Source organism: Dromiciops gliroides, chromosome 4 (genome assembly GCF_019393635.1).
Source record: "Dromiciops gliroides isolate mDroGli1 chromosome 4, mDroGli1.pri, whole genome shotgun sequence".
NCBI classification, from domain to species: domain Eukaryota; kingdom Metazoa; phylum Chordata; class Mammalia; order Microbiotheria; family Microbiotheriidae; genus Dromiciops; species Dromiciops gliroides.
This window is the reverse complement of record NC_057864.1, coordinates 292,285,042-292,311,067: the sequence shown is the minus strand read 5'-3', so window position 1 is coordinate 292,311,067 and position 26,026 is coordinate 292,285,042. Positions and strand designations below refer to the sequence as shown.

The 26,026-nt window shown below is 39.1% G+C and overlaps 1 protein-coding gene across 4 annotated transcripts in view; it reads right to left on the bottom strand.

The window, feature by feature from the left end:
* LOC122752745 (regulating synaptic membrane exocytosis protein 1-like) overlaps positions 1-3,956 on the bottom strand; it is a 386,130-nt gene extending 382,174 nt beyond the window's left edge. Inside the window, exon 1 of one of the 4 annotated variants that reach the window (XM_043999635.1) lies at positions 3,640-3,956. In XM_043999635.1, the coding sequence (XP_043855570.1) occupies positions 3,640-3,809 (170 nt within the window). In that variant the 5' untranslated portion in view covers positions 3,810-3,956. The remainder of the gene's footprint in view (positions 1-3,639) is intronic. The other 3 variants (XM_043999634.1, XM_043999637.1, XM_043999636.1) reach the window with 3 other exon arrangements.
* Positions 3,957-26,026: the final 22,070 nt, after the last annotated feature.

The window sequence follows — 26,026 nt, the reverse complement described above, 5'->3', positions numbered from 1 at the left end:
GTTCTTGGGGGAGGAGGAGGAGGAAGAGGGACAGGCTCCTGTGAGGTCCTCAGTAGCTCCAATGTGCTCCTTAACTCCCTCTAATCCTCTTGAGCTATACTTATTCTTCTCTTCCTGCAAATCACAGAGCCTCTATTTTTTAAAGATTTCAGATGTTAGATCTAATGAGATCTGACTTGATTTAAGCCCTCGGTAATGCAGTTTCCAACACACGTGCTGTTTTGGCTGAGGCATGCAAAGGAATATTGAAAAGTTTGGTTGGAGAAAAATCCAAGTTATAAAAAGCCCATTTTAAAAGATAATTAACTTTATGTTTTACAGCATTTGGCAGGAGCCATATAATTCTACACAATATAGAAATACATCTTAAAATTAATTCATGTTACTTATGAAATTAATTCTCATGATGATAAAGTATCTTCCTATTGCTCTAGTAAACTTGATCCAGAGTCCCCAGCTGAAAGCTGCCAGATTTTTTTATACATAGAGAAAAAAGTACCACAGCAAGGAATTATTATGAATATGATCTTATAATGTTCATGAACTCCTAAAATGATTATTCATTAAATAATTTTGAAAATCACTTTGTATTCTCAGCATGTAGCACAGTGCTTGACACATAGTAAGTACTTTAACAAATGCTGGCTGAGTGATTGATTCATTTTCTTCTATTCAAGTTTTCATTTTTCTCTCTGAATAGTACTGTTTTCACATAGACTTGGGGTAGAAGTTCCATAATCTATTTAGGCAAGGATGATAACTCGACATGGCTTACAAAACTTTTGCTGTAGGGGTTTGCCAGAAGCAAGTTGAGCCTCCCACCAGAACTTGAACTATTAGGTCCATTTCTTGAGAAAGCAAGTTTTTGCTTATAGGATGGTGAAAGGTTTACCAAATCATACTGCAGAAAGGTCCACTAACTTACCCAATAGGGCAAAGTCCAACAGGAAACACACATGTAGCCTAACAATCAACTTTCAATGCAAAGTTCCCAGGGTGGCATTTAGAAGCCTGAGTGGATCCCCTTTCTAAAGGGGGGCTCTTAACACCTTCATTGCCCTCTGAGAAACAGTTAAAGTATTGTCCCACTATTAGTTAACAAGAGGAAATGCTAGCAAAGCAACAATTTTGGCTTTGGAAAGGCTTGCCAATCTGTTATTGCAAAATTGTACTGACACCTGATCACAGCCAGGCTGATGGATAAAGTTAATACAATGGGTATGCCTTAGACTGCTTTCACACAACCACATCTCATACTCATATCTTTGCAATCCTTTTTTCAGATCCTTGCAATACAAGTATGACATTCCCAAGCAAGCAGGAAGCAATCGAAGGAGGAGCAGTAGAAGGGTGATTTAAATGTGACCATCTGGACCATGCTCTTAATTCTCTTTTACCCATACAGGCCTCTGTAGATTTCATTATTTCTTTCCTTAGTCAGATACTAGGTCCTGGCTTCTCCCTCCCTCTATGTTTTAACATCTCTGAATCCTTAAAACAGCTGTTGAAGTGCCCTGATGGCTATTATTTACACTGGACCTTCCCTTTTTGATATCCATAATCAGATTTTAAAGAACCATCCAGTTATTTATTTTTATTTATTTATTTTTTGGCCACTGGTTGCTGGGGGACTCGATCCAACCTGATGTCTATAATCAACACGAAGAATAACAGAGCAACAGGCCTACAGATCTTAACCAATAGAAAGGGGAAGGGTGGCAGGGACTGTAATTGTCGAGGACGGACAGACCCATAGTCAGACAGACGACAAAAATCACCATCAGACACCATGAACTACTTCGAAGCTCAGAAGGAGGGAAACCTGCAGCTAGGGAAGTTGTATTCCCATATTTCCACCGGGGATAAGCAGCAGAATAAGGGATGTTTTAAACCTCCCCTCCCCAAGTCAGGAGGTTTAAAGTGTTTATTTTGAATGAGAAGTGTTTATTTGGTTGAGAAATTCAGAAACCCCCTATTGCAGGGGGATAAGCTAGCTCTGGGCTTTCAAGTTAACTGCCCCTTTTGCTCATTCTTCAATTTCTACAGTAGTAATTCTGAAAGGAATCATTTGATTTCCTCTATGACCCAGCAAACCTCCCCTCACCTCCACAACTGAGTGGCAGTCACACTGATCAGGCCCCAATCAATCAGCATGTTTCCTGCCCCCCTTCCCCTTTTTGATAAGGCATTGCTGCACTAAAGGTGAGAGGAAGAATCCAAGTGTGGTATTATTTCTTCCCAGGAGGCCAGGGGAGGAAATAAGCATCGCTCATGCAAAACAGGTCTGAGGACACTCAGAGTCCCATCCTTTCTCCCTCCCTTCCCCCTCTACAATCAGTTTGATCCCAACGAAAAGATGATTCAGTGCAACAAGTCCCCCTTCTCTTTAGCCCAGTGGACTGTTCCTAGACCCCCTTTTGCCCCTCTTCTAAGCAAGAATGAAAGGTTATTAAGGTCTCTAAACTCTCGTGACCCTATACTTTAAAACTTTCCTAAAATATGAAAATCTCCAAGAGGGAAGATATGTTTGAATATTCAACCCTCCAGAGTCTCTCTCTCTAGGTAACACTAGCAGGCAATAAAAGTCCAGGGTCAATTCCAGCCCCTTAGAAAAGGTTTTCTGAAAAGCTGAGGAAAGCAGCCCTGCCTGACAGTGTCACACACCTTGTGTACCAGCAAACAGCCCCATCCTCTACACACACCTGTGTAAAGGGGACACCAGACAGAGGTACCTTACAAGGCTAAGTGGAGCATGATAGAACATAGAAAGATTTTGCAAGTAGTCAATCACCCATTGTACAATTTCCATCAGTAACTGAGCAGGCCCCAAAGGTCTCTAGGAAAACAGTAGAAAGGAGCCTCTGTTTTGCATAGGCCAGAGTCCCAATCAGCTCTCCCCATTATTGGAAACTTTAAAATATCAATGGCCCTATTTAGGAGCAGGAAAATATATCAGCATATAGGCAATGGGTGTGAGGGTTATAAAGAAAAGATTCTGGGGAGCCAGGTTACCAAAGATGGCATCTGCCTCCCCCCACCACAAAAAAAACCCAATATAAAAACAAAAACAAAACAAAACAGTCTTACTCTGTGGGATGAATTGAGTAAAAATAGGAATAACATTTTTTTCTATTATATAAATACTGACCCTCCTGTATAATCACTTCCAATATATTAAGTAGCTGGAAGGAGAGAGGGTTGGTTGACTGATCTCAGAATCTCTTTACCGCACCCCTGTTGCCTCTTTTTCTCATCCTGGTCACCCCTAAAGAGCCCCATTTCGGGATTCCTGATTCTTTCCTCATGGCTGGGCTCAGGCTCTCCAACCTGCTCCCCCCCCATACATTCCACCAGCCAGGAAATCTTTTCAGTCACCGATCTTCCTGGGCACCCCGATCTCAGGGTAGCATCCTCTTGCTTTTCCTGTCTCTCAGCACTAGTGAACCCTCTTCTTCCTCCCATTTCACTAGCCCCTCCCCGGCTGGACTCCATCCCCATTGCCCCCCTGGAGCCTGCTCCCTGCACCCTGGCATCACCCCCCACATACACACACACCCCTGGGGTGGCACACATCAGCAGTGAGGGGATGAATGAATGCTGAATGAATGGAGAAATGAATGAGTGACTGGGTCTGCTTACTTGAGCATGGCCTCTTCTTTCTCTTCTTCTTCCTTCTGCCGGTCCATTACTGCCATGATAATGTTCCTCTCCTCTTCGGTCAGGTGGCTCAGGTCGGGCAGCTCTTGCATTGGGGGAGGCACTGTGGGTGGGCGAGGGCCTCGGGGACCCAAAGCAGAAGAAGAAGACATCTTTTTTTTTCTTGCCCTCCCCCTCCTCTTCCTTGCTACCTCTCACCTTTCCAATTCTCAACGAGCTGCTGCTCTCCTGGCTCCCCCCTTCACAGTGTGGTCCTCTCAGCAGCAGCGGCGGCGGCGGCGGCGGCGGCGGCGGCAGCGGCAGCGGCAGCAGCAGCAGCAACAGAGCCCGAGAAAGGGAAGAGCCAGTCTTTCATGGTTGTTTGCATCCACCCCGGTCCCGGATGCTCCCTTTGTTTTTGTAGCTTTAGGAGGATTTGGGGCAGCGCTGCTGCCTCTCGCAGCCCATCCTCTGATGGTAGGGGAGGGGGAGACTGTGCAGCGGTGGCAGGAGCAGCGACGGCAGCCAGGGAGCCCAGGGCTCACTGAGATGCTTCACCAGAGATCTGGCTGTGTGCGGAAGGCAGTAGGAAGAGGGCGGGGGCTGGGGCTGGGGCTGGGGCCGGGCAGGGGCCAAGGCTGGAGCGGCGGCTTCTGCTGCTGCTGCTGCTACTGCTGCTGTTGCTGCTGCTGCTGCTGCTGCTGCTGTTGCTGCTGCCGCCGCCGCCGCCGCCGCTGCCACCGCCTCTATTGCTGCTGCTGCTGCTGCTGCTGCTGCTGCTGCTGCAAGGCTCCGCTCGGCTGCCTCTAGTTTGGGGATGGAGGGAGGAAGAGGGAGAGTTGGGGTGTCAGTTAGGCGGAGTCTCCAATGCTTCTCTCTTAGATGCTGCTGGGGCCGCCGCCGCTGCTCTCACAGACATCACCGCCAGCCACTCAGTCCTGGGGAACCGCACCGCCCACACTCATTCTCCCCTCCCACTGCCCAGGTCCCCGCCACCGGGAGTGCTCCAGCCCACTCTCACCAGCTTCTCCAACATGCATACTACAGCCCTCTGTCCCCGGGTACCCCCTTGTCTATGAGTCATCTTCCCTCTCCTGGTCCCTAGTCGGTGTCATCCTCCCCAACCTTGTTTTTCCATCACTTGCATTAATAATTCCATCACCATCACCATCACCACCACCGTCATCATCAAGAATTCATATTTCTTGAGTACCCACAATATTACATTGCTAAACTGCAAAATGGTCTACAGAATGAATGGCACCCCCTTCTCTCTCTCTCCTATGAATTCTACTGTGGCTTTCTCATCCAGTGGACACCACCAAAGCAAAAGTGTAATTGGAGTGATTATCTGGGTAAATCTCAAGACTGCAAGAGAAAAGCACCGCAAAGTTGCTTGAATTTTCTAAATTGTGCAGATTCCTCTCCTGCTCTCTTTTATTTGAGGATACCTTGGGCTGCTTTTTTTCTTTGCTCCTAACACATCATACTCAATTACAATATCACTTAATTAGCCCTCTTCTTAGGCCTGTCCCCATCACATGGCAAAATTAAACTATTTTTTTTCTTTTGTATGTGAATAAGATCCTTTCTCTGATCCCAAATGTCATTTTGCATTCACCTCTTGTATCCTCATACTCATTTTCCTCAAGCAACACTAATCAAAAATAGTAAAAGTGGTTCTGACAACATATTTTAATATTTTATCAAGTGATGGACAGAGCATAATCTGTTTATCACTCAGGACATTCCATCCCCACTTTCTTAACCTTTGGACCACTTCCTACCCCCAAACCCTATGCCTGGCATGTACTCATTTTTTGTTTACAAAACCCCCTTTTTACTTTTTTTAATAAAATAATTTAATATTTTCTAATTTCATGTAAAATTTAACATTCTTTATAATATTTTTTAATTTCCAAATTCTCTCCCTCCTTCTCAACCCTCCACCCTACCAATTGAGAAGGTGAGTAATTAGGTATAGGTTATACACATGCAGTCATGCAAAATATTTACATATTACTCAGGTTATGAAAGAAAACAGAGCAAAAAAGAAAGAAAACAAGAAAAAGAAAACCAGGAAAAGAAAGTAAAACAGCATGCTTTTTTTCTGCATTCAGACTCCATCAGTTGTTTTTTTTTCCTCTGGAGGCAGACAGCATTTTTCATCCTGAGTCCTTCAGAATTATCCTAGATCACTGTGTTTCTGCGAATAGCTGTCATTCAAAGCTGGTCATCTTAGAATATTGCTGAAATTGTGTACAAAATTCTCCTGGTTCTCTTCACTTCATTTTGTTTGTATCAGTTCATATAATTCCTTCCAAGTTTTTCTGAAAGAATCCTGTTCATTTCTTATAGCACAATAGTATCCCTTCAAAATCACATACCACAACTTGTTCAGCCATTCCCCAATTGGTGGGCATCCTTTCAATTTCCAATTCTTTGCCACCACAAAAAGGACTGCTATAAATATTTTGTATATATAGGTCTTTTTCTTTCCTTTAAAACAATCTCTTTGGATGCTTATTGCTGGGTCAAAAGGTATGCAACATTTTATAGCCATTTGGGCATAATTCCAAATTGCTCTTGAGAATGCTTGGATCAGTCCATAATTCCACCAACAGCATATTAATATCCCGATTGTTCTTACATCCCTTCCAATATTTGTCATTATTCTTTACTGTAGTATTACTCAATCTGATAGCTGTGAGGTGGTACCTCAGAAACCCCTCTTTTTCTTTAAATACAATGCTCTATTCTTCATCTTTTCTGAACCCCTCCCCAAATGATATTAGTCCTCTCTAATCACTTTAATTAATTGGAATTTATTTTACACATATTCGGTATATATTTACATTTGTACATGATGTCTTCACTAATAGTATAGAAGCACCTTAACAATAAGCATTACTTCATTCTTTGTATTTGTGTCCCTAGCACCTGGTACAATGCCCAATATATAATAAGTAGTTGATTGATTGATTGATTGACTAGAACGAAAACCTTGGAGTCAGAAAGACCTGAGTTCAAGTACTGCTTCTGATACATACTGGCTGTGAGTGAATGACTCCCCTCAAACAGGTGAGTCATTTAACCTCTCAGTGCCTCAGGTGTTAAGTTGTAAATAAGTTGCTAATTGGCATTCTTAGAGGGAGTTTCCATGCTAGGAGGTGCTCATAGAATGAATTACCAGGTTAAGACCTCATAAATGAATGAATATTTGTGTCTAAAGGTAGCCATGGCGGGGGGGGGGGGGGGGGGGGGGGGGGGGGGAGAAAAAGGGGGAAAAGGAATTTACATGATAATTTTATTCTATATTTAAACGGAACAGCAAGGTGTACATAACAGTTTTGCAGTTTCATGTGCAATTATTTTTCTTCATTACACTAAGTCATGGAAATCATTATTTTAATGCACAAATTAAAAATAAAATAAAAATTAAAAGAATAAACAAACAAATAAAAAACTAAGCAAATTATATATTTGTTGTTCAAATTCTTTTTTCCCATGCAGTTAAGTTAGGTCACACTGGGAAAAGATGCTCTTTTACTTTTTAAAATATGTTACCTGGATATATTTGAATAACATAGTTGTAACAATCAGCAAAAGGAGGCATCTCAAATTGGATCCCAATGGGTGTTTTCCTTACAGAAAGCTCCTTGGGCTGGTGCTAAAATGCAGAAATAACAGGCAACTCTGACCATATGATGCTCTGTGTGTGTGTGTGTGTGTGTGTGTGTATGTGTGTATTAAGGAAGATGGTACAGATAGATTTAAAATGTCATGGAATCTTAAAATTGGACAGACTTTAAAGTGCATCTATTCCAGTCTCCCATATAATTCAAGAATTGTCTTTATTTTATCTCTGATAGATGATTCTTCAGCCTCTACTTGAATATCTCCAACAATAAACAAGGTCTTCAACTCAAAAGAGAACCCATTCTATCCCTAGCCAGTTCCAGTTGCCTAAAAAAAGCATTATTTAAAATATTTAACTAAAATATGTATCTCTGAAAAAAAATGTTTCTTTGTTGTTTCAATTGAGTGGCCTTGGTTCTGCCCTTTATTCAGGGGGAACACAGATTAAAGCTAATCCTTCTTATATATGATGGCACTTAAAGTATTTGAAAACTATAATGTCACTCCTTATTTACTGACTCTAAGACCTTGGGCATTATTTTATCTGGCTATGCCTCATTTCCCTCATCTACAAAAAGAGGGAAGTTAGACTAGATAAACTTTGCAATCTCAATTTTTAATATTATTTTATTTCACTTCTAAATTCTATGATACAATGAATTTATGTTTACGTGTAGGGCACATCCTAGCTTCTGGGTAAGGGAAATAAAGATGGATTACACATGGGTCCTTCTACAAAATCAGACTATAACATTACAAAGCTAGGAAGAATGTTAAAGATCATCTTTTTGGCACAGTAGAAAATTACAAAAAGGTTTTCTCTAGGTTAAACACCACCAGTAACTTCAACCAGTCTTTATTTGCCATGATTCCTTGCTGTCTCATCAACCTTATCATCTTTCTCTCTATGCACTGGGCCCAGCTTGTCAATGCCATTTTATCTCTCATTTCTAAAATGCATTCTGAAGAAGAAACACAACAGCACAGATGCATTTTGACCAACAAAGTAGACATTGGGCTTATTATTCTCAGGAACTATTCATGCAGCTTAAGTTGGCTTTAACTTTTTTAGCATTGCTGGCCCGTAATAATCTTATAAGCATTAGGCTCCCAGATCTTTTTCAGATCAATTGTTGACCAACCAGCAAGAACATTCTGTTCTTGAATAGATGATGTTTAAAACCTATAGGACTTTACACATTTTTCTGTTAAATTTTATCTATAAATTTTAGCCCATATTTCTACCTGTTGAGATCACTTTGAATCATAATTCTATTATTTGGCATATTATATGTTATTCATTCATAGATAGATAGATAGAGAGATGGATAGATAGATAGACAAACCTCAATATCAATTCTCAGAGAAGGGAGAAGAAAACAAATGATATATCAATTTCTTTATTCAATAAATATTTGTTGTGTGTGTGTGTGTACCAAATTTTAAAAGAGAGGATTTGGGCTTTAATGCTAATATGGGCTTCAAATGACTGTATTTAATGATTCTGAGATCTTTGGCAAGTTATTTAACCTTTCTGTTCCTCAGTTTCCTTAACTGAAAAATGAGGGAAGTTGGACAAGATACACATTCTAGTCATTTTCTGCTCTAAATCCTATAATATAATGAACTTAGGTTTATGTGCAAAGCATATTCTAGCTTCTATGTAGGAGAGATTAACATGTATGACACATGTTTCCTTCCATGGAATCAGAGAATCATACCATTTCATAGCTAGAATGTTAGAGACCATCTCTGTAGTGCAGTAGAAAGATTGTTCCACCCAGAAATAAAGGATCTGGGTTTGAATCTCAGTTTTATCATCTGAATGCCCTCAGGCAAGCCACTACATCTGTCTTCATCAGTTTCCTCATATGTAAGAATGAAGGAACTAGGGGTAGCTAGATGGCACAGTGGATAGAGCACCGGCCCTGGAGTCAGGAGTACCTGAGTTCAAATCTGGCCTCAGACACTTAACACTTACTAGCTGTGTGACCCTGGGCAAGTCACTTAACCCCAATTGCCTCACTTAAAAAAAAAAAAAGAATGAAGGAACTATACTCCAGGACCTTGGAGTTTCCTTCCATATTTAAATCAATTATCTTATGATCCTATATACTACAAACTTCTCATTTTGTAAATATAGAAACTGAGGTCTTGCAACCTTAAGAAAAATTAGAGGAGGAATCAAGCAAAGAAATATAATATGACATCCACAAAGTCCCTGTGGGATGGTCCCCATGGTTCTTTTAAGATGTTTTTGAATAAGTAAAATAGACAATGGACAGCGAATTGAGCACTAGCCTTGAAATCAGGAACACTCATCTTCATGAATTCAAATCTGGCCTCAGAGAGTCACCATCTGTGTGACTTTGGATATGTCATTTTACCCTATTTCCTCAGTTTTGTCATCTGTAAAATGAGCTGGAAAAGTAAATGGCAAGCCACTCCTGCGTCTTTACCAAGAAAACCCCAAATGTGGTTACAGAGGATTGGACACAATTGAAATGACTGAACAATAACAACAAACTATGTTCAAGGCACTGTGCTAAACTCTGGAGGTGGGAGTGGGGGCAGAACTGTCCCTGCTTTCAAGTACTGATAGGATAAAATACAATAATAACAATTGATATAACATTTTAAATTAGAAAACAGATAGCTTCATACATGCATAACCCCCTCTCCTCCCATTTCCTCCAGAAGACTGCCCCCACATTCATCTACTCTCAGTTTTTCTAAGCCTCAATTTCTTCTTTTCTTCCTCCTGGTTTCTGACAAACAAGCCCAAGACTTAACTAGTTTGAGACAAAACAATAAAACAAACATAACCCCCCCCCAAGAACCCATTAGTTCCATTTAATTATCTCAGACTATTGACTTAGATCTCTCCTCCAATTTTTCAGCCAAAATACTAGCAAAAGTTGCATGTGGATCCAGAGTCAGGAAGATCTGAGTTCAAATCTGACCTTTGTGACACTGGGCAAGGCATTTCCCTTTTGTTTGTCTCAGTTTCCTCATGGGAAATGGGGATGATAATAGCACCTACCTCCTATGGTTGTTATGACATAATAATTGAAAAGGTCAGCACAGTTCTTGCCCACAGTAAGCAGTATATAAATGCCAGTTGCTATTTGTTGTAGTTATTCAGCCATTTTCAGTTGTACCTGACTCTGTGACTCCATTTGGGGTTTTCTTGGCAAAGATGCTGGAATGACTTGCCATGTCTTTCTCCAGTTCATTTTACAGATGAGGAAACTTGCCTAAGGTCACACAGCTAGTAAGTCTTGAGGCCAGATTTGCACTCAGGAAGATGTCTTCTTAACTCTGGGCCTGCACTATATGCACAGCACCTCCTAGATGCCTTGCTAATAATCATCATTGTAGTCATCATTAATAACAACAACAACAATGATGATGATGATAAATTTCTTTCTCTCTCCTCTCAACTTCTTTCAATGTGGTTTTCAACTCATTTTCACTTAACTGAAACTTCTCTTTCCAAAGTTATTGAAACCAAATCAAATTATTTATTTTTAAGTTGAATTGTTCTTGATCTCTCTGATTATTTGATCACCTGATCACCTTACTCTCCTATATACTCTTTCTCTTTTTGGGAGGAGGGGGGATTTAGGGAGTTATGACACCGCTCTCTCTTCTGTCTTTCTGAGTACTGTTTCTTCATTAGCTGGCTCATCACCCATATGACATCTAACTATAGTTGTACTGTGTTCTCTTCTCTTTCATTCTTTTTGTTGCCTTTTTAAAAATCATTAGTTCACACAGGTTTAGTTGTCATCTCTATACTGATTCCCAGATCTACATATCCATCCCATATTTCTCTTGACATTCCAATTGTACATTTCAAACTACATTCAAATTCAACGTATCATAATACAACTTATTATCTTCCCTCCCCAAAAAACCTTCCTTCCCCCTTCTAAAGTTCCTTATTTTTGTGGAGGGTTTCACCAATCTACCAATCACTCAGGTCCCCTCTCTCTTTCTCAAGTCCCCATTCTCATGTGACATACATATCTAAACAAATCTTATCCTTTCCACTTCTATAATATTACTCACATCCATCTCCTTCTCTCTGTGCACATAACCACAAAAGAGTTCAGGCTCCTTCCATCAACCCTGTATTTATCTTCTATATTCTGATTTATATATGTTTTCTCTACCCTTAAAATTGAGGACAGGGATTGGTTTTGTCCTTTCTTTTTATCTCCAGTGCTCACTACAGTGCTTGGCATATAGTAATCATTTATAAATGTTTTTTTGATTGATAGATTAGAATATTGCTGCCTCCTAAAGGTGTTCTTGCCTCAGGTCTCTCCCCACTTCAATCCATTCTCCACAGAGCCTCCAAAAAGTTTTCTTAAATGTTGGAGGGGATGTGGGAAAGGTGTGACACTAATCCACTGCTGGTGGAGTTCTGAAAAGAGCCAGCCATTCTGGAGAGCAATTTGGAACTATTCCCAAAGGGCTATACCCTTTGATCCAGCAATAGCGCTGCTGGGTTTATAGGCCAAAGACATCTCCAAAAAGGGAAAAATACCTATTTGTACAAAAATACTTATAGTAGCTCTTTTTGTGGTGGCTAAGAATTAGAAATCAAAGGAATGCCCATCAATTGGGGAATGGTTAAACAAGCTGTGGTATATGACAGTGATGGAATATTACTGTGCTATAAGAAATGACAAGTGGGATGACTTCAGAAAAGCCTGGAAAGACTTGTATGAACTGATGTGTAGTGAAATGAGCAAAACCAAGAGAACATTGCACACAGAGACAGCAATATTTTTTTGATGAAGAACTGTGAATGACGACTATTTTCAACAATACAATGATCCAAGACAATCCCAAAGGACTATTGATGAAACATACTATCCACCTCCAAAGAAAGAACTGATCTTGATGGAACACAGACTGAAGCATGCTATTTTTCACTTTCTTTCATTTTTTCTTTTATTCAAGTTTTCTTGTACAAAATTACTAATATGGTAATGTTTTACATAATTATACATGTGTAACCCACCTCAGGGAAGGGGCAGGGGAGGGAGAGAAGGAGGGATAAAAATTGGAAATCAAAACTATAAATAAAAATGTTTATTACCTTAAAAATGTTTTCTTAAAGCAGGAATCCGACCATATCACTACTCTACTCAGTAAAAGTTAGCAGCTCCCTATTACCTCTGACATTGGAATATAGATTCTTTTATTTGGCATTTTAAATCTTCACAGCCTGACCTCAATCTGCATTTTCATTCTTATTACATACAACTCATGTTTATGCACATCAAACCCTCTCCTTCTTCCTGTTCCTCATGTGTGTCAATCATTTCTCTTTACTTTTGCATAGACCATTCCTCATTCTTGGAATCTGTTCCCTCCTCACCTTGACCTCATACAATACTTCATTTTCTTCAAGACTCAGTTTAAATGCCACTTTCCTTATTAAGCCTTTCCTGACCTCTCAGCTACCTCATTCCCCCAAATTTACCTTATATCTATATATGTACATAGAGAAAGACACACACAGACATATACATATGTGTAGTCACATATGTATATACACATACTTTGTGGCTGTTCAGTCATTTCAGTTATACATGAATCTTTATGATCCCATTTGGTGTTTTCTTAGCAGAGAAACTAGAGTGGTTGCCATTTCTTTCTCCAGTTCATTGTACAGATAAGGAAACGTGAGAGGCCAACGGGGTTAAGTGATTTGTCCAGGGTCACACAGCTAGTAAGTGTCTGAGGTTTGAGTTCAGGGAGATGAGTTTTCCTGATTCCAGACCAGGCACTCTATTTAGCACCTCACTGTTCACTCCCCAAGATCAGCTGTAATTTCCTCAATGTCAAGGATAGTTTCATTTGTGACTTTGTATCTCCAATTTATATCACAATGACTGACACACAGTGGCTATTTTTAAATGTTTCTTGAATAAATGATTGGTAACTAATAATATAAAAGAAATAAAGCATCATTATCAACAAAGATGAAGAAAGATATCCAGAAGTTGGCAATTGAACTGAGGAAGTTCATTAGAGGTATGGGAACAACCCATTCAAAGGCAAGAAAGCAGGGAATGGAATGATATGAAGGAAGAAAAAAGACGGCATTTTGGCTAGATTTTAGAGTACACTGAGAGGAGAATTGCATAGAAAAGTTTGTATTCATGCCTTCATTCAACAAACATTAATGAAGCGACTACTGTGTGAAGACCACTGTTAGACACTGGAGAAGAAACACTATTCAGATAATAATAGTTGACATTTACTTACATAGGTTTTATGATTTCTAAAGCATATTATATGCATAGTTTCATTTGCATCTCCAGCTAACCCTATCACAATATACAAGTATTATTATTATTATTCCCATTATGGAGATAATAAAATTGAGGCTCAGAGAGCTTAAGCAATTTTTATCCATGACCAGAGAGATAATAAGTGTGACATGAAAGAGCTGACCCTAGGTTTCTTCTCTCTCCAAGATTAACAAGCCTTTCATTTCCATTCCTTCTCAAAATAAGATACGGTATGTTTGTGCCTTCATGAAGCTTATATTCTAGTAAGAGACTGCAACACAAACAAAAATAAAACTCACAAAAGGTAGCATTTGATTTGTACTTTAAAGCATGGGTGGCAGCTAGGTGGTGCAGTGGATAGAGTGCAGGGCCTGGAGTCAGGAAGCCTGAGTTCAAATCTGTCCTAAGACACTTACTAGCTGTGTGACCCTGGCATGTCACTTGACTCTGTTTATATTTGCGTCCTCATTTGTAAAATGAGCTGGAGAAGGAAATGACAAACCATGAGAAGTCAGACACGACTATGAAATAAACAACAACTACAACTGTTTGACCAAAATGTAAGACATACCAGGAATAAGGAGCAATTCAAACAGAAGCACAGTGACTGGAGAATAATTCATTTGGCATCTCAAGATAAGAATCAAAGTCACCAAGGAACATGGCAAATAATTAGTAAAGTCAACATAGAATGATTACAGAAAGTTCTCAAAATTCTATCCACTCAGGACTCATTTCAAGTAAACCCTGTATTTCAATCATTGGGTTTGGAGTTGTATTACCCGAATTATAATCCTGCCTCCCCTACTTATGAGGAGTGAAAAAGAAGACTGGATGGTGAGTTAGAAGACCAGTGCTCAAACCCAGCTCTGAGACTTATTTTCTATGTGATCTTGGGCAAGTCACTTGACCTTTTAGCTTCAGTTCCTCATCTGTAAAATTAATTTTGACTAGAAGCTCTCTAAGGACTCCTTCATCTCTAAATTTATGATCTTATGAAAAGTTCCCATGGCAGAGTTATGATGTGGAAGAATCCCTCATTAGCTGAGTTTCTTAGGTCTTATTTTATTTGATAGACTCAAATTAATATCTCCCAGCATAATTCTGATCAATGGAACCCACTGTTACTTGTTTATTGAAGTGGTGAGTGATAACTTCATTAAATTTATACAGCAAAAATGGTGTTTGAGGAGCTTGATAAATGTTAGACTGAGCTTGTATTTAGTCCTTAGCCATTGTAACAAAATGTATTTGCCCACCAGAAGTGACTCATACTTGAAGGGCTGCCTCCAGATTGGAATGAAGTTTCTTGTTTTAAGATATACCATAAGGTTGGAGGAGCAGGTCTGACCATGCATTGTCATGATATAATAAGCCAGCCTTGCAGTCAGGCAGAGCTAGATTCAAGTGCTCTCTCTGACACTATATAGTTGTGCAACCCTGGACAAATCACTTAACTTCTCAGTGCTGTAGATAACGAAAACAAGGGTACTTAACCAGGAGTCCACAAAACACAATCCATGGAAAGATTTCAGAGGGCTCATGAACTTTGATGGGAAAAAATGACATCTTCATTTTCACTAAGTTCTGACTTAAATTAGCATTTTTTTTTCAATTGTTAATAAACATTATTCTGAGAAGGGGTCCCTAGGCTTTGGCTGCTTGATAAGTCCACACACACACACACACACACACACACACACACACAAAATTACTCTAAAAATAGTTATCCCTTCTACATTGAGACTTTCCCTATTCTGTTTTTGATATATTGTGGGTTGGCAGAAGTAATTAAATGGGAATTTGGGGGGAGTTTTGTAGAAGCTGAAGGCAACACATGAAGGTGAGCAGAGGACAGAGAAAAAGGTTAGAAACTCAGAAATGCATAAAATGTATGTAAAACATTGTATAATATGAACTCAAATTTTACAATACGATACTATAAACACCCTATAAGGGAAAAATTACAGTTCTAGACAAGATAATGCTTTTTTTTCTATCTTTTTCTGTTCTGTTCTTTTCTTTTTTCTCTTTCTTTCTTTCTTTTTTTCAGGGCAAGGAGGATTAAGTGACTTCCCCAAGGTCACATAGCTAGTAAGTGTCAAGTGTCTAAGGCTGGATTTGAACTCAGGTCCTCCTGAATCCACTGTGCCACCTAGGGTACAGGACAAGATAATACTACCGAAAACAAAATAAATTTCTATAGTGAGGAAGCACCCACTAATTTGCCAAATACTTAGAGGGTTCTATAGACTAGGTCTTCCAACTGCCTTTCTAAGTTATAAAATCTCATTTTTTTATACTTAAAGGGTTAATATGGATTTTCATATTACATATGTTGAAATTTAATCAGAAAGAATATAGAGGGGACTTCTCTGGACACATTGGTGACTGCACTGAAATATGCAAAAATTTATTTTGACTCCCTAAATGGAAATGTGAAAAAAGAAATGTGATGACCCAGATGTGCCAGGTGGGATAAAATACCCTGAGGACCTAGAGCTTTGAAGAGCTAAGGACTGAGAGGAAAGAGAAAGGAAGAATTCAGAAAACACAATGGTTAGGGACTAAAGGGGATTCTCTATATTGGGGTTCTCAACTATTTCAGGGTTTGACAATTTGATAAAACCTATAGATACCCTCTCAGAGTGTTTTGGGGTTTTTTTTGGTTTTTGTTTTTTGGGGGGATTTTTTGTGAAGCAATTAAGTGACTTGCCCAGAGTCACACAGCTAGTAAGCGTCTAGTGTCTGAGGCTGGCTTTGAACTCAGGTCCTTCTGACTCCAGGGCCGGTGCTCTTTTCACTGCACCAACTAGTTGCCCCCTCTCAGAGTGTTTTAACATTCATATAATAAAGTAAATATGATTATACTGAAAGACAATTATAGTGAAAAACAGTTATCGATTTTTTTAGAAATAAGTTCATGGGCCCCCGGTTAACAAGAATTACTTAAGAACAACTATTAATTACCCTGAGGTTCAGGCACAGAAGGGAAGCCTGTATTCCTAAAAAGCACTGAGACGGGTGAGGCCAAAAGAACACTAGAGTTGGAGTCAGAGGATCTGAGTTCAGAGCTTAAGACTTCACTTATTTCCTTTGTGACCCTGGGAAATTCATGTCACATCTCTGGGCTTCAGTTTTCTCATTTCTGAAGTGATGGGTTTGGGCCAGATGAACTCTAAAGTTCCTCCCAGCTCTAAATCTAAGATCCTGTGACTCAGTTCTTTGTGGCAAAAGAACAAAGACTGTTTCTGTGATTTGTTTCAGCTTTATAGTTCATACCTTCCTATTCCTTTAAACTAGATTAAAGTTTAATTTTGCAGGACTGTAGGGAATGGGGTATGAGAGATTATTAGTCCATCACTTCAGGAGACATTGTTGGAGATGGCCTATGGGGAAGTCTGTTTTGCATGACTATATATATTTCCTAAATTACGTTATCTTTCTTTCATTTTTTTTTCAATTTAGGAGTGAGTATGTAGGAGAGGTTCAATAGGGATATAAGCCACCTTCAACAAAAATGAGCAGAAAACAAAAAGCAGGTCAGAAGGGACTGCATACAAGCAGGACAACTTTGAAAGTTACATGGTAAATTCCTTATACACTTAAAAAGAAAGCAAACTACATAATATAATTCATAGTTTCACATATATGTTTCTCTCATTATAAATGTCTATTGAAATGTTTATTTTATTTGGTATTAAATTCAGAATAAAAGCAAAACAGGGGGAAGACTATTGGTGAAGAAAAAGACACAAGGGAAAGAGTTTGGGCGATATGCAAGGCACAAGATTTTCTTCTTTTGGGGGTGGGAGGCAGTAGACAGAGACAGACAGAGAGGGACAGAAAGACAGAGAAAGAGAGACAAAAAACAGAAAGACACAGAGACAGAGAGAGACACAGAGAGACAGAGATCTTGGGAAAGTAGGATACCATAAACTATTTCATCTAGATCACAATGCTGAATTTTTACACTAATTTATGAATAGCATGAGAATGACTAAATTAAAGGCCAACAAGCTAGGAAAAGGTATGGACTAATTTCTGGGGAAGATAAGTGGTGCAGTGGATGGAGCCCTTCAGCTGGAGTCAGGAAGATCTAAATTCAAATGTGGCCTCAGACATTTACTAGCTTAACTCCATTTGCCTTAGTTCCTCATCTATAAAATGGAGATACATTGGAGAATGAAATGGTCAACCACTACAGTATCTTTGCCAAGAAAACTTCATGGACAAAGACCATTGGGTCATGTAAAGCCCTATAGGACTGAACAACAAAAGTCCAATTAACCGATTGTTTCTACACAATTCTTACACTTCACACAAGGATCTATACCCTGTGGGGCTCAGTAGCACTACCTAACTCTACTGTGACATTATGGGCAGTTTTTTTAGTGTTCTTGTGGTGGGAGAGGGGGAGAGAGAAAAAAAGAAATGTACACCATAACTTTATTGTATATTTAAAAGGAATGACAAGTTGTACATAGTAGATGTACAATCATCTTTTTTATTATACTACATTATGGAAATGCCTGTTTTATCCCATAAATTAAAAATAGCGAATTTTAAAACAAAGTTGTTGTGGAAAAAATAATCAGTCTTGAGGTAAGCATCTTTAAACTATGTTGGGGGTCCTCAGACAATCATATATAGTCTGCCACTGGATACAAACTTGAGACCTTTTCAACTAGGTGGGAACTGCTAAAGACTGTGACTCCCTGGAAGAGTCTTTGAGAACTCAGAGAGATATCCAGAGTATGATGAGACATAAGAGGAAGAATTCAGGATATGTTTAATATACATTTTTTTTTTGTAGTTTTCATCCAGACTTATGATTTCATGGACATGGAGAATTTCTAGATGTGGAAATTTGCTTTACTAAGGCAAGATAGCACCTGCTCTGGAACTTAGTTTAAGAGGCAGGAGTTCTTACTCAGAAATACAAAGGTTTGTTTTTTGTTTTTTTGTTTTTGGTGAGGCAGTTGGGGTTAAGTGACTTGCCCAGGGTCACACAGCTAGTAAGTGTCGAGTGTCTGAGTCCGGATTTGAACTCAGGTCCAGGGCTGGTGCTCTATCCACTGTGCCACCTAGCTGCTCCAAGGTTTTTTTTTTTTTAAATATGTTGATAACTATATTTCAATATAACTGATTTTTTTAACCTTATGCATTTTATTTTAAAATTTCTTCTGACAAGGAGTCCATTGAATTAACTCCACGGCCAAAGAGATATATGACACACAAAAAAGATTAAGTACCCCCAGCACACAAAAACGTTAATGACTTGTTCAGAATAATCATGCACTGTATGGCAGCAAGACTTGAACCCAGGTGTTCTTGATTCCAAAGTCATCTCTGTTCATTATTCCCTACTGCTGCTCTCCACTAATGAAATCACATCTTAAGAATTATCTGGGCTAGGGACAGCTAGGTGACATAGTGGATAGGCCGTGGAGTCAGGAGGACCTGAGTTCAAATCTGGCCTCAGACACTCAACACTTACTAGCTGTGTGACCCAGGGCAATTCATTTAAACCCAATTGCCTCACCAAAAAAAAATAAGTAAAAATTATTTAGGCTCCTTTTGGTGACATGTTTCTCCCCTGTAAGAGTCACTTCTGAGTGAGGTTACCTTTTGCCATAAGAGCTAAAGTCTAAATAAAATCTAAAGGTATCATTTGTCAGGCTCATGAGGCTTCATTTTGCTTTAGAAACTTAATGAAGATATGGAATAGCTATGATAAACACACAGGCACAGATTAGTGGGTGTGAGAGACACCTTGATGCATTGAGACAGAATCAATTCTCTACCTCCTACAACCTAGCCAGAGAATAATTCACCAAAAAGATGGACCCTTCTTCAAACAGAAGAGGGAAATTCAGTGGCTAGGAAAAGAGAGGTTAATCGTAGGGACAGAAAGTGAAAATTCAGTGCTAGAGGTACAGACTAGAAGGAGGCTAAAGGAAAGGCAATAGGGAATCCAAAGACCACACATATTTGTCTCAGAAGGTAATAGCCCTCTAGAACACACAATCAAATATATTCCCCCTGTGGGATGCTCATCCATCCTCTATATCTAGTACTCACATGATCCCGAGGCATCTCTCCTGTCTGTTCCCAACCATAAAATCTGGAATACTTCTGCAAATCAAGGAAGTAGAGAGTGTTTTTTCAAAATAATCAGTGGGTTTTTTTATATGTTCACATGCACATACACATTGAATATGTGGAGGATAGTAAGGAAAACACTTAAGTGACCTGCCCAGGGTCACACAGCTAGTAAGTGTCTGAGGCCAAATTTGGACTCAGTCTTCCTGAGTCCAGTACTCTACCCACTGTGCTACCTAGTTGGCCAGAGCTTTATTTACATGATTTCATTTTCTCCTTAAAACCCTGTGAGAAAGTTCACGGAGTCAACATAATCCATATTTTAAAAATGAGGAAATGATGATTCCCAGAGATAAAGTTACTTGTATGACATCCCACAAAGTTGAAAGTTATGAAGGCAGAATTCCAATCCAGACCTCCCGACTCAAAATCTAGTGTGCTTTCTACTGTAATATGCCACCTCTGTTCCCAAAACTAGCTAAGAAAGATGCTGACCCAACTGGCTAACCATAAGACTACTATCTTGTAATTCTGACTTGAACCTTGCCCCTTTCAACCTTATAGATTACCACTTCCCCAATTGCCACTTAACTTCATGTTGAGTCCCTTCTAGTTGAACCTTCCACTCTTGGTAATACAACAAGAATCTTCATGGTGCTTTACAAATGTACTCTTGCTGGAAGTGGGAAATATTTGGCTCTCAAATGGTTTTGCTAAAAAAATTGGCTGAACCTGAATATCAGAATTTTGGCTGGAATTCAGTTAACTACCTATTTTAATCCAAATGTTGGTACAGCTCCACTATTGTCATTTATTCCAATGCAGAGTTCAATCTGCATGAATGTCTTTGTCCTCGAATCAGGAAGATGGCACCTCACGTATTTTTCTTTTACTGGGTCACAGCTGCCTTGGGCCATGCTTCTTCCCAGTAATTAGTTTTCTTGGCTATTCTGTCTTGTCATGATTTCTTTCCCAAACTTTTCCCTTGATTAAAAATCAAGGATCATGGTTTTCCTTGACTTCTTCTGTGCTTGACCTTCTTTCATATTAGTTACCTTTGAATATTTGTTAGAGTCCAGTCTATAGAGCTCCATATCAGTTCCTCTACTTTTCAACTAAGAGTTTTCCATTCTGCTCACTAGCCTAAATGAGGCAATTATACAAACTTGTCTGTGATGAAAATATATTCTTAGAAGTGATGACAATTTATAATTTCTTAAATTGAGACATTCACCCCCCAAGGATATAAATGACACACTATAAACAGAGGATGTGTTCCTATGAGGAACTAGTATTTGTCATTTTGTCCTTAGTCCCAGAAACTATTTCGTCAATTACTCAAATACAGTCACATTAACAACTAAATAAATGAATATTGTCCAGAAGAAACATTTGCTTTAATTCTCCACAAGGGTGGGAAGATGCAGGGTGGAAAAGATAGATGTATTAGGGCTAAAGAATTAACAACTGCAACATGGTTAGATAATTGAATGATACAAAAGAAATTAATGTAGAAGGTGTGTTGTGTTCTTTATGAATGGGACAACAAAGCTTGAATGCAGATAGGTAATTCTACTTAGGGATTACTAGGGGGAAATTACCTCATTTTCGTTCAGCTATCATTAAAAGATTAATACTACCGTAAAACCTGGGTCAAAGACTTTCATGGCATAGGGGATCAAGATATACTCTGTGTTTTGAAAATAATTTCTCCTTCTTCTTCTTCTTCTTCTTCTTCTTCTTCTTCTTCTTCTTCTTCTTTCTTCTTTTGCTTCTTCTTTCTTCTTCTTTCTTCTTCTTCTTCTTCTTCTTCTTCTTCTTCTTCTTCTTCTTCTTCTTCTTCTTCTCCTCCTCCTCCTCCTCCTTCTACTCCTCCTTTATCACCATCAATTTTAAACTGATTATGATCTCGAGTTATCTATTTTATCATTTTATTAAAATCAAAAGTGAACCCAAGAGGCCAAGTAACTTGTCCAAGGTCTTAAATATAGTAAATAGCAAAGCCAGTATTTGAACCTAGGTTCCCTAACTCCAGTTCCAATGTTTATTCCCCTGTATCATGCTCTCCTGATTCAGATGCCTTAAAAAGGACCATGGACAGCTCTATGCATGCTAATCTCCATCATACTGCAACCCATTAGATACTTAAAATACTCATAATCCCTCATTTTGTGCTAGCATTTATCTACAAGTCTGCATTCCCAAATATTATAAGAGAAGGCCTTCAAAAATGAAGGGAAGTAAACAGAAACATATGAATGAGTAAACATCAGTCCCAACATTCTATATAAATTCTCAAAATCCCATTTCCTAGAAGATAGTTTGTGTGCTTCTATCAGCTGCTTTTTCTGCTTTATAATAGCTTAAATTGGGTGGGGGGAGGGCAGCTGATGTAGTCTCCTATTGCTTTCACTTAGGATTGGCAAACATTTTCAAGTCTCCTCCATTTCCAATCCATCCTTCACATAGTTGTTAAAGTGGTTTTACTAAAGTATATGTCTGACGATGCCATGCCCACACTCAGCAAACTCTTGTTCCTCCCTAGTATCTCTAGGGTCAAATATAAATATAATATTCCTTTATTTGGAATTTAAGGCCTTTTACAACTAGGTTCTAATCTATGATAATGAATCATTATAAATACATTCACTATATTGTCCAGCTAGATTGGATTTCTTAATCTTCCTTACACATAACTCTCTGTCTTTCATCCCCCTGCCTTACCATTAGTGTTCCCCATGACCACCTATTCCAATAATACATGTGACTCTCTTGAGATCGCAAATTTCCTTCAAAGCTTAGTTCAAATACCATAATCTGTGTGAGGCATTTCTCAATTATACCAGTTACTTGTGCCTTTCCCCACCAAATTATCTTATATTTATGTACACATTTTCTGTATTTGCAATGCATGTTATCTCCACTAATAAAATATGAACTCTTTGAGGGTAGGAAATGGTTCTTTTTAAAATAAAATCCATATCCATAGTACCTAACAGGATAAACAGCAAAGTGTAATGGATAGAGGAAGCAAGGATAGACCTGGATTTAAATCATGCTTCTTACATATACTGACTGTGTGGCCTTAATTAACCTTGTAGTATTCTAGAAAAGACTTTAAGTCACAAAGAATGTGCTGGCCTTCATTGGTAGAGGTAAGTTTTCTCATCCAGGAGTTTTCTATATCAATGAAATCCCAGGTATTAATTCTGCTTTCTCTCTCTCTCCCTCTCTCCCTCTCCTTCCTATGGCTCTGCAGTTCTTCACTGCTACGAGCAGGGTATCTCAAATGTCATCCTCAATTTCCATTTGCCATGGTTGTCTCTTGTTCAGGAGACCCCCCCATCCCCAATATTTCTGCTGCAGCAAAACTTTTTCCTTCTTGGTCACTGTTTCACAACCAAAGTGAAAATACTTCAAGAGGTCTCAGGTCTAGAAAGAGATACATTTTTCTATAGTGCTTTACAGATGCTTCTGGAGATCATGGGCTCCTTCTCATTACGAGTCCTCAAGCAGAAATGGGATCATCACTTGTAAACTGTGTTAGAGAGATTCCTTGCTGAAGCCATTCCTTTTCACCACTGCTCCATTCAACTTCTGGCCACTCAATAACTTGACCAAGAGAATGGTCTTTCATTGATCTCAGGCTTTAGGAGAATCTCCTTCATGAGCTCTCTGTTCAGATAGTGACCACAAACCCTGATGATCTTCTCTGCTCTTATGTGTGTATGTATATGTGTGTATATGTATGCATATACAGATACAGGCATATGTATATGTGTGCATATATACACATATGTAAGTATGTATGTGTGATGTGTGATATGCGATATGTAAAGGGAACTCTTTCACTCACAATAATTTTCCCCACTTGTTCTAAAGTCAACAAAGTCTCCTGAATTATCTCCCTTAAACACCTGGATAGAATTATTTAAATTAACTAAGGCTGTCAATAACCACAATTAATTATCATTTCCCCCTCTAAATTAAGGCTATGCACTCATTGCCAGGTTCAGTGTATCCTGTTTTAGTGCTACTGGCACTATTCTTACAAAAAGTTGACACTATTTTGTCTCATTTTCCATAAGAATAGCATCAGAGATTTTAATCTTAGAGAGGACCTTGGAGGACATCTAGTCCGTCACCTTATTCCATTTTACAAATGAGGAAATTGAAGGCTAGAGATGTTAAGTGACTTGCCCAAGGTCATATAGGAAGTAAGTGTTAGAGATAGGATTGGAATCCAAGTACTTGGACTCAGAATCCAGGTCATTTTACACAGTACTAGACTCCCTATTACCCTTGCAGTCACTTTTTGCTAAAGGGATGGAGTACACAGAGGAGAAAAAACTTTACTAAACTTGTTAAAAGAGATGTTTTTTCAGAGGCATAAATGAGAAGAAAACATGTCCTACCACAAAAGTAACTAAGAAATATTGTGCCTGTAGAAAGTACCAAAAACTATGCCAAGGGCCTATGGTACAAATAGTATCCTCAGTTTGGGGGAAGGAAGATAGTGACTTGTGAGTGTATGTATAATCCCTGGGGAGCCACAAAGTCACTGATATAGGGTCTCTATATAATCACCCTCTGCCTCACCCCTTCCCAACTCCTCAAGGGGAAGTCACTCATTTGGTCAATATTTTTCACTCTTACCAAGATAGGTTAGCAACACTTACTGCAAACAGATTGATGTTTTGGAAAGAGGACTAAAAGAAGGCTTGAAGCTGAACCTTGCCCTCCCAGTGAAATCTTCAAATTATCATGTTAGAACTAGAAGGGACTTGGGACATCCTTAAATTTCTTCATTTTACAAAAAAGTAAGATTCCAGAAGGAAGAAGCAACTTGTTCAGATGATAGAGCAAAGGTCATTCAACTCAATAAAACTGAAGCTGAATGAGGTAACATAATCTATACATCCACAATCTATGGCATCCCAGAGAGTGAGAGCTACAAAGGACCTTAAGGACTGTTTTGTCCAAACTTCTCTTTACATAGAGAAGAAAAGACATAGTTTAGATAAGGAATAAAACACAGATCTTCTAATGTTTATTCCAATGCTCTTTCAGCCAAGTCGTTGATATACAGTATGGCCTTCTTCAAGTGCACAGACCACCACCATTTCCTGAGCATTGGTCCCTAGTCTCATGAATCAGCACAGGCAGCTGAGCAGTGAAGGGTTCCCTTCAATCCTTCCAGGCTCATACAGCCCCTAAACTCCCTTCACACAGCTGTTGTAAGAAAGTATCAGCATCTAAAGAGTGCAAAGTTTCCATGGAAATAGAAGGTCCCAGGGAGACAGAGTCATTCCTCAAAAAGAATGACTTTCCACAGGGGGTTAAATGGATGGGTTCCTTCACTGCTTTATCATACCTGAAGTTCTCCCCTCTCCTTCCAACCAAGGTTCTTTTATCTGGACACACTGTACGTTAAAGCAGCCCCACTCTATAATTTCTAGCTCTAGAAAAGCATTTCTTCATCCCAGAAGCAATCCAGCTTCTCTTCCCCAAAGAATCCAGCGTTCTGAAATGTCTCTTTCTAATCTCAAAGTCAGGATCACCGTATTTTCAAACTGGTCCTCCTATCCAGTGTTCATGGTAAAAATTGAGTAATTGGGAAGGGTACAACTGCTAGGGGAAAGAAAGCTCTTAGGGATTGGAAAGGCAGAGGGATCACTAGAAGGGAATGGCCCAGCAACAGGGACTGAAACGATTGCTCTCTTCTTGTGCTTTGCCAAGATTCAGGTCTCATATCTCAGAGGCTAATTTTATTTGATGTATATTCCTAGCTCACTACTGGTCTTCAGATTAAGCAGAAGTACCACTGACACTGGACACCACAGTAGGCAGCATCAACTTCAGTTGAGTGTTGGGGTTGAAAACTAGACTGAAACGGGTTGATGTATAAATTGATGCAGGGTATTGTGTGGAGCTTAGCAGTGAAAGGGAAAGGAGGCAGAGAAATAATGATAGTTTGAGGGGACAGCTGAGTCAAAGGAAGATTTCAAAGAACATGAAAATAAGACAAGAGATAAAGCTCATAATTAAGACAAATACAAAAGGACTCACTTTCTGGGGGGAAAATCTACAGGAAAAAAATGGAAAGCAGTTTGGCAGAAATTGGCAATACTTTCTATCATATACCACAACAAACTGTAAATGCATATATTATCATAATATTAAAAAGTTCACCTATTGTTCTCAGCAATACAATGGTCCAAGATAGTTCCAAAGGACTCATGATGGAAAATGCTCTCCAAATCCAGGAAAAAAAAGAACTGTGGAATATGGATGCAGATTAAATCATACTATTTCTTTTGTTTTTGATACTG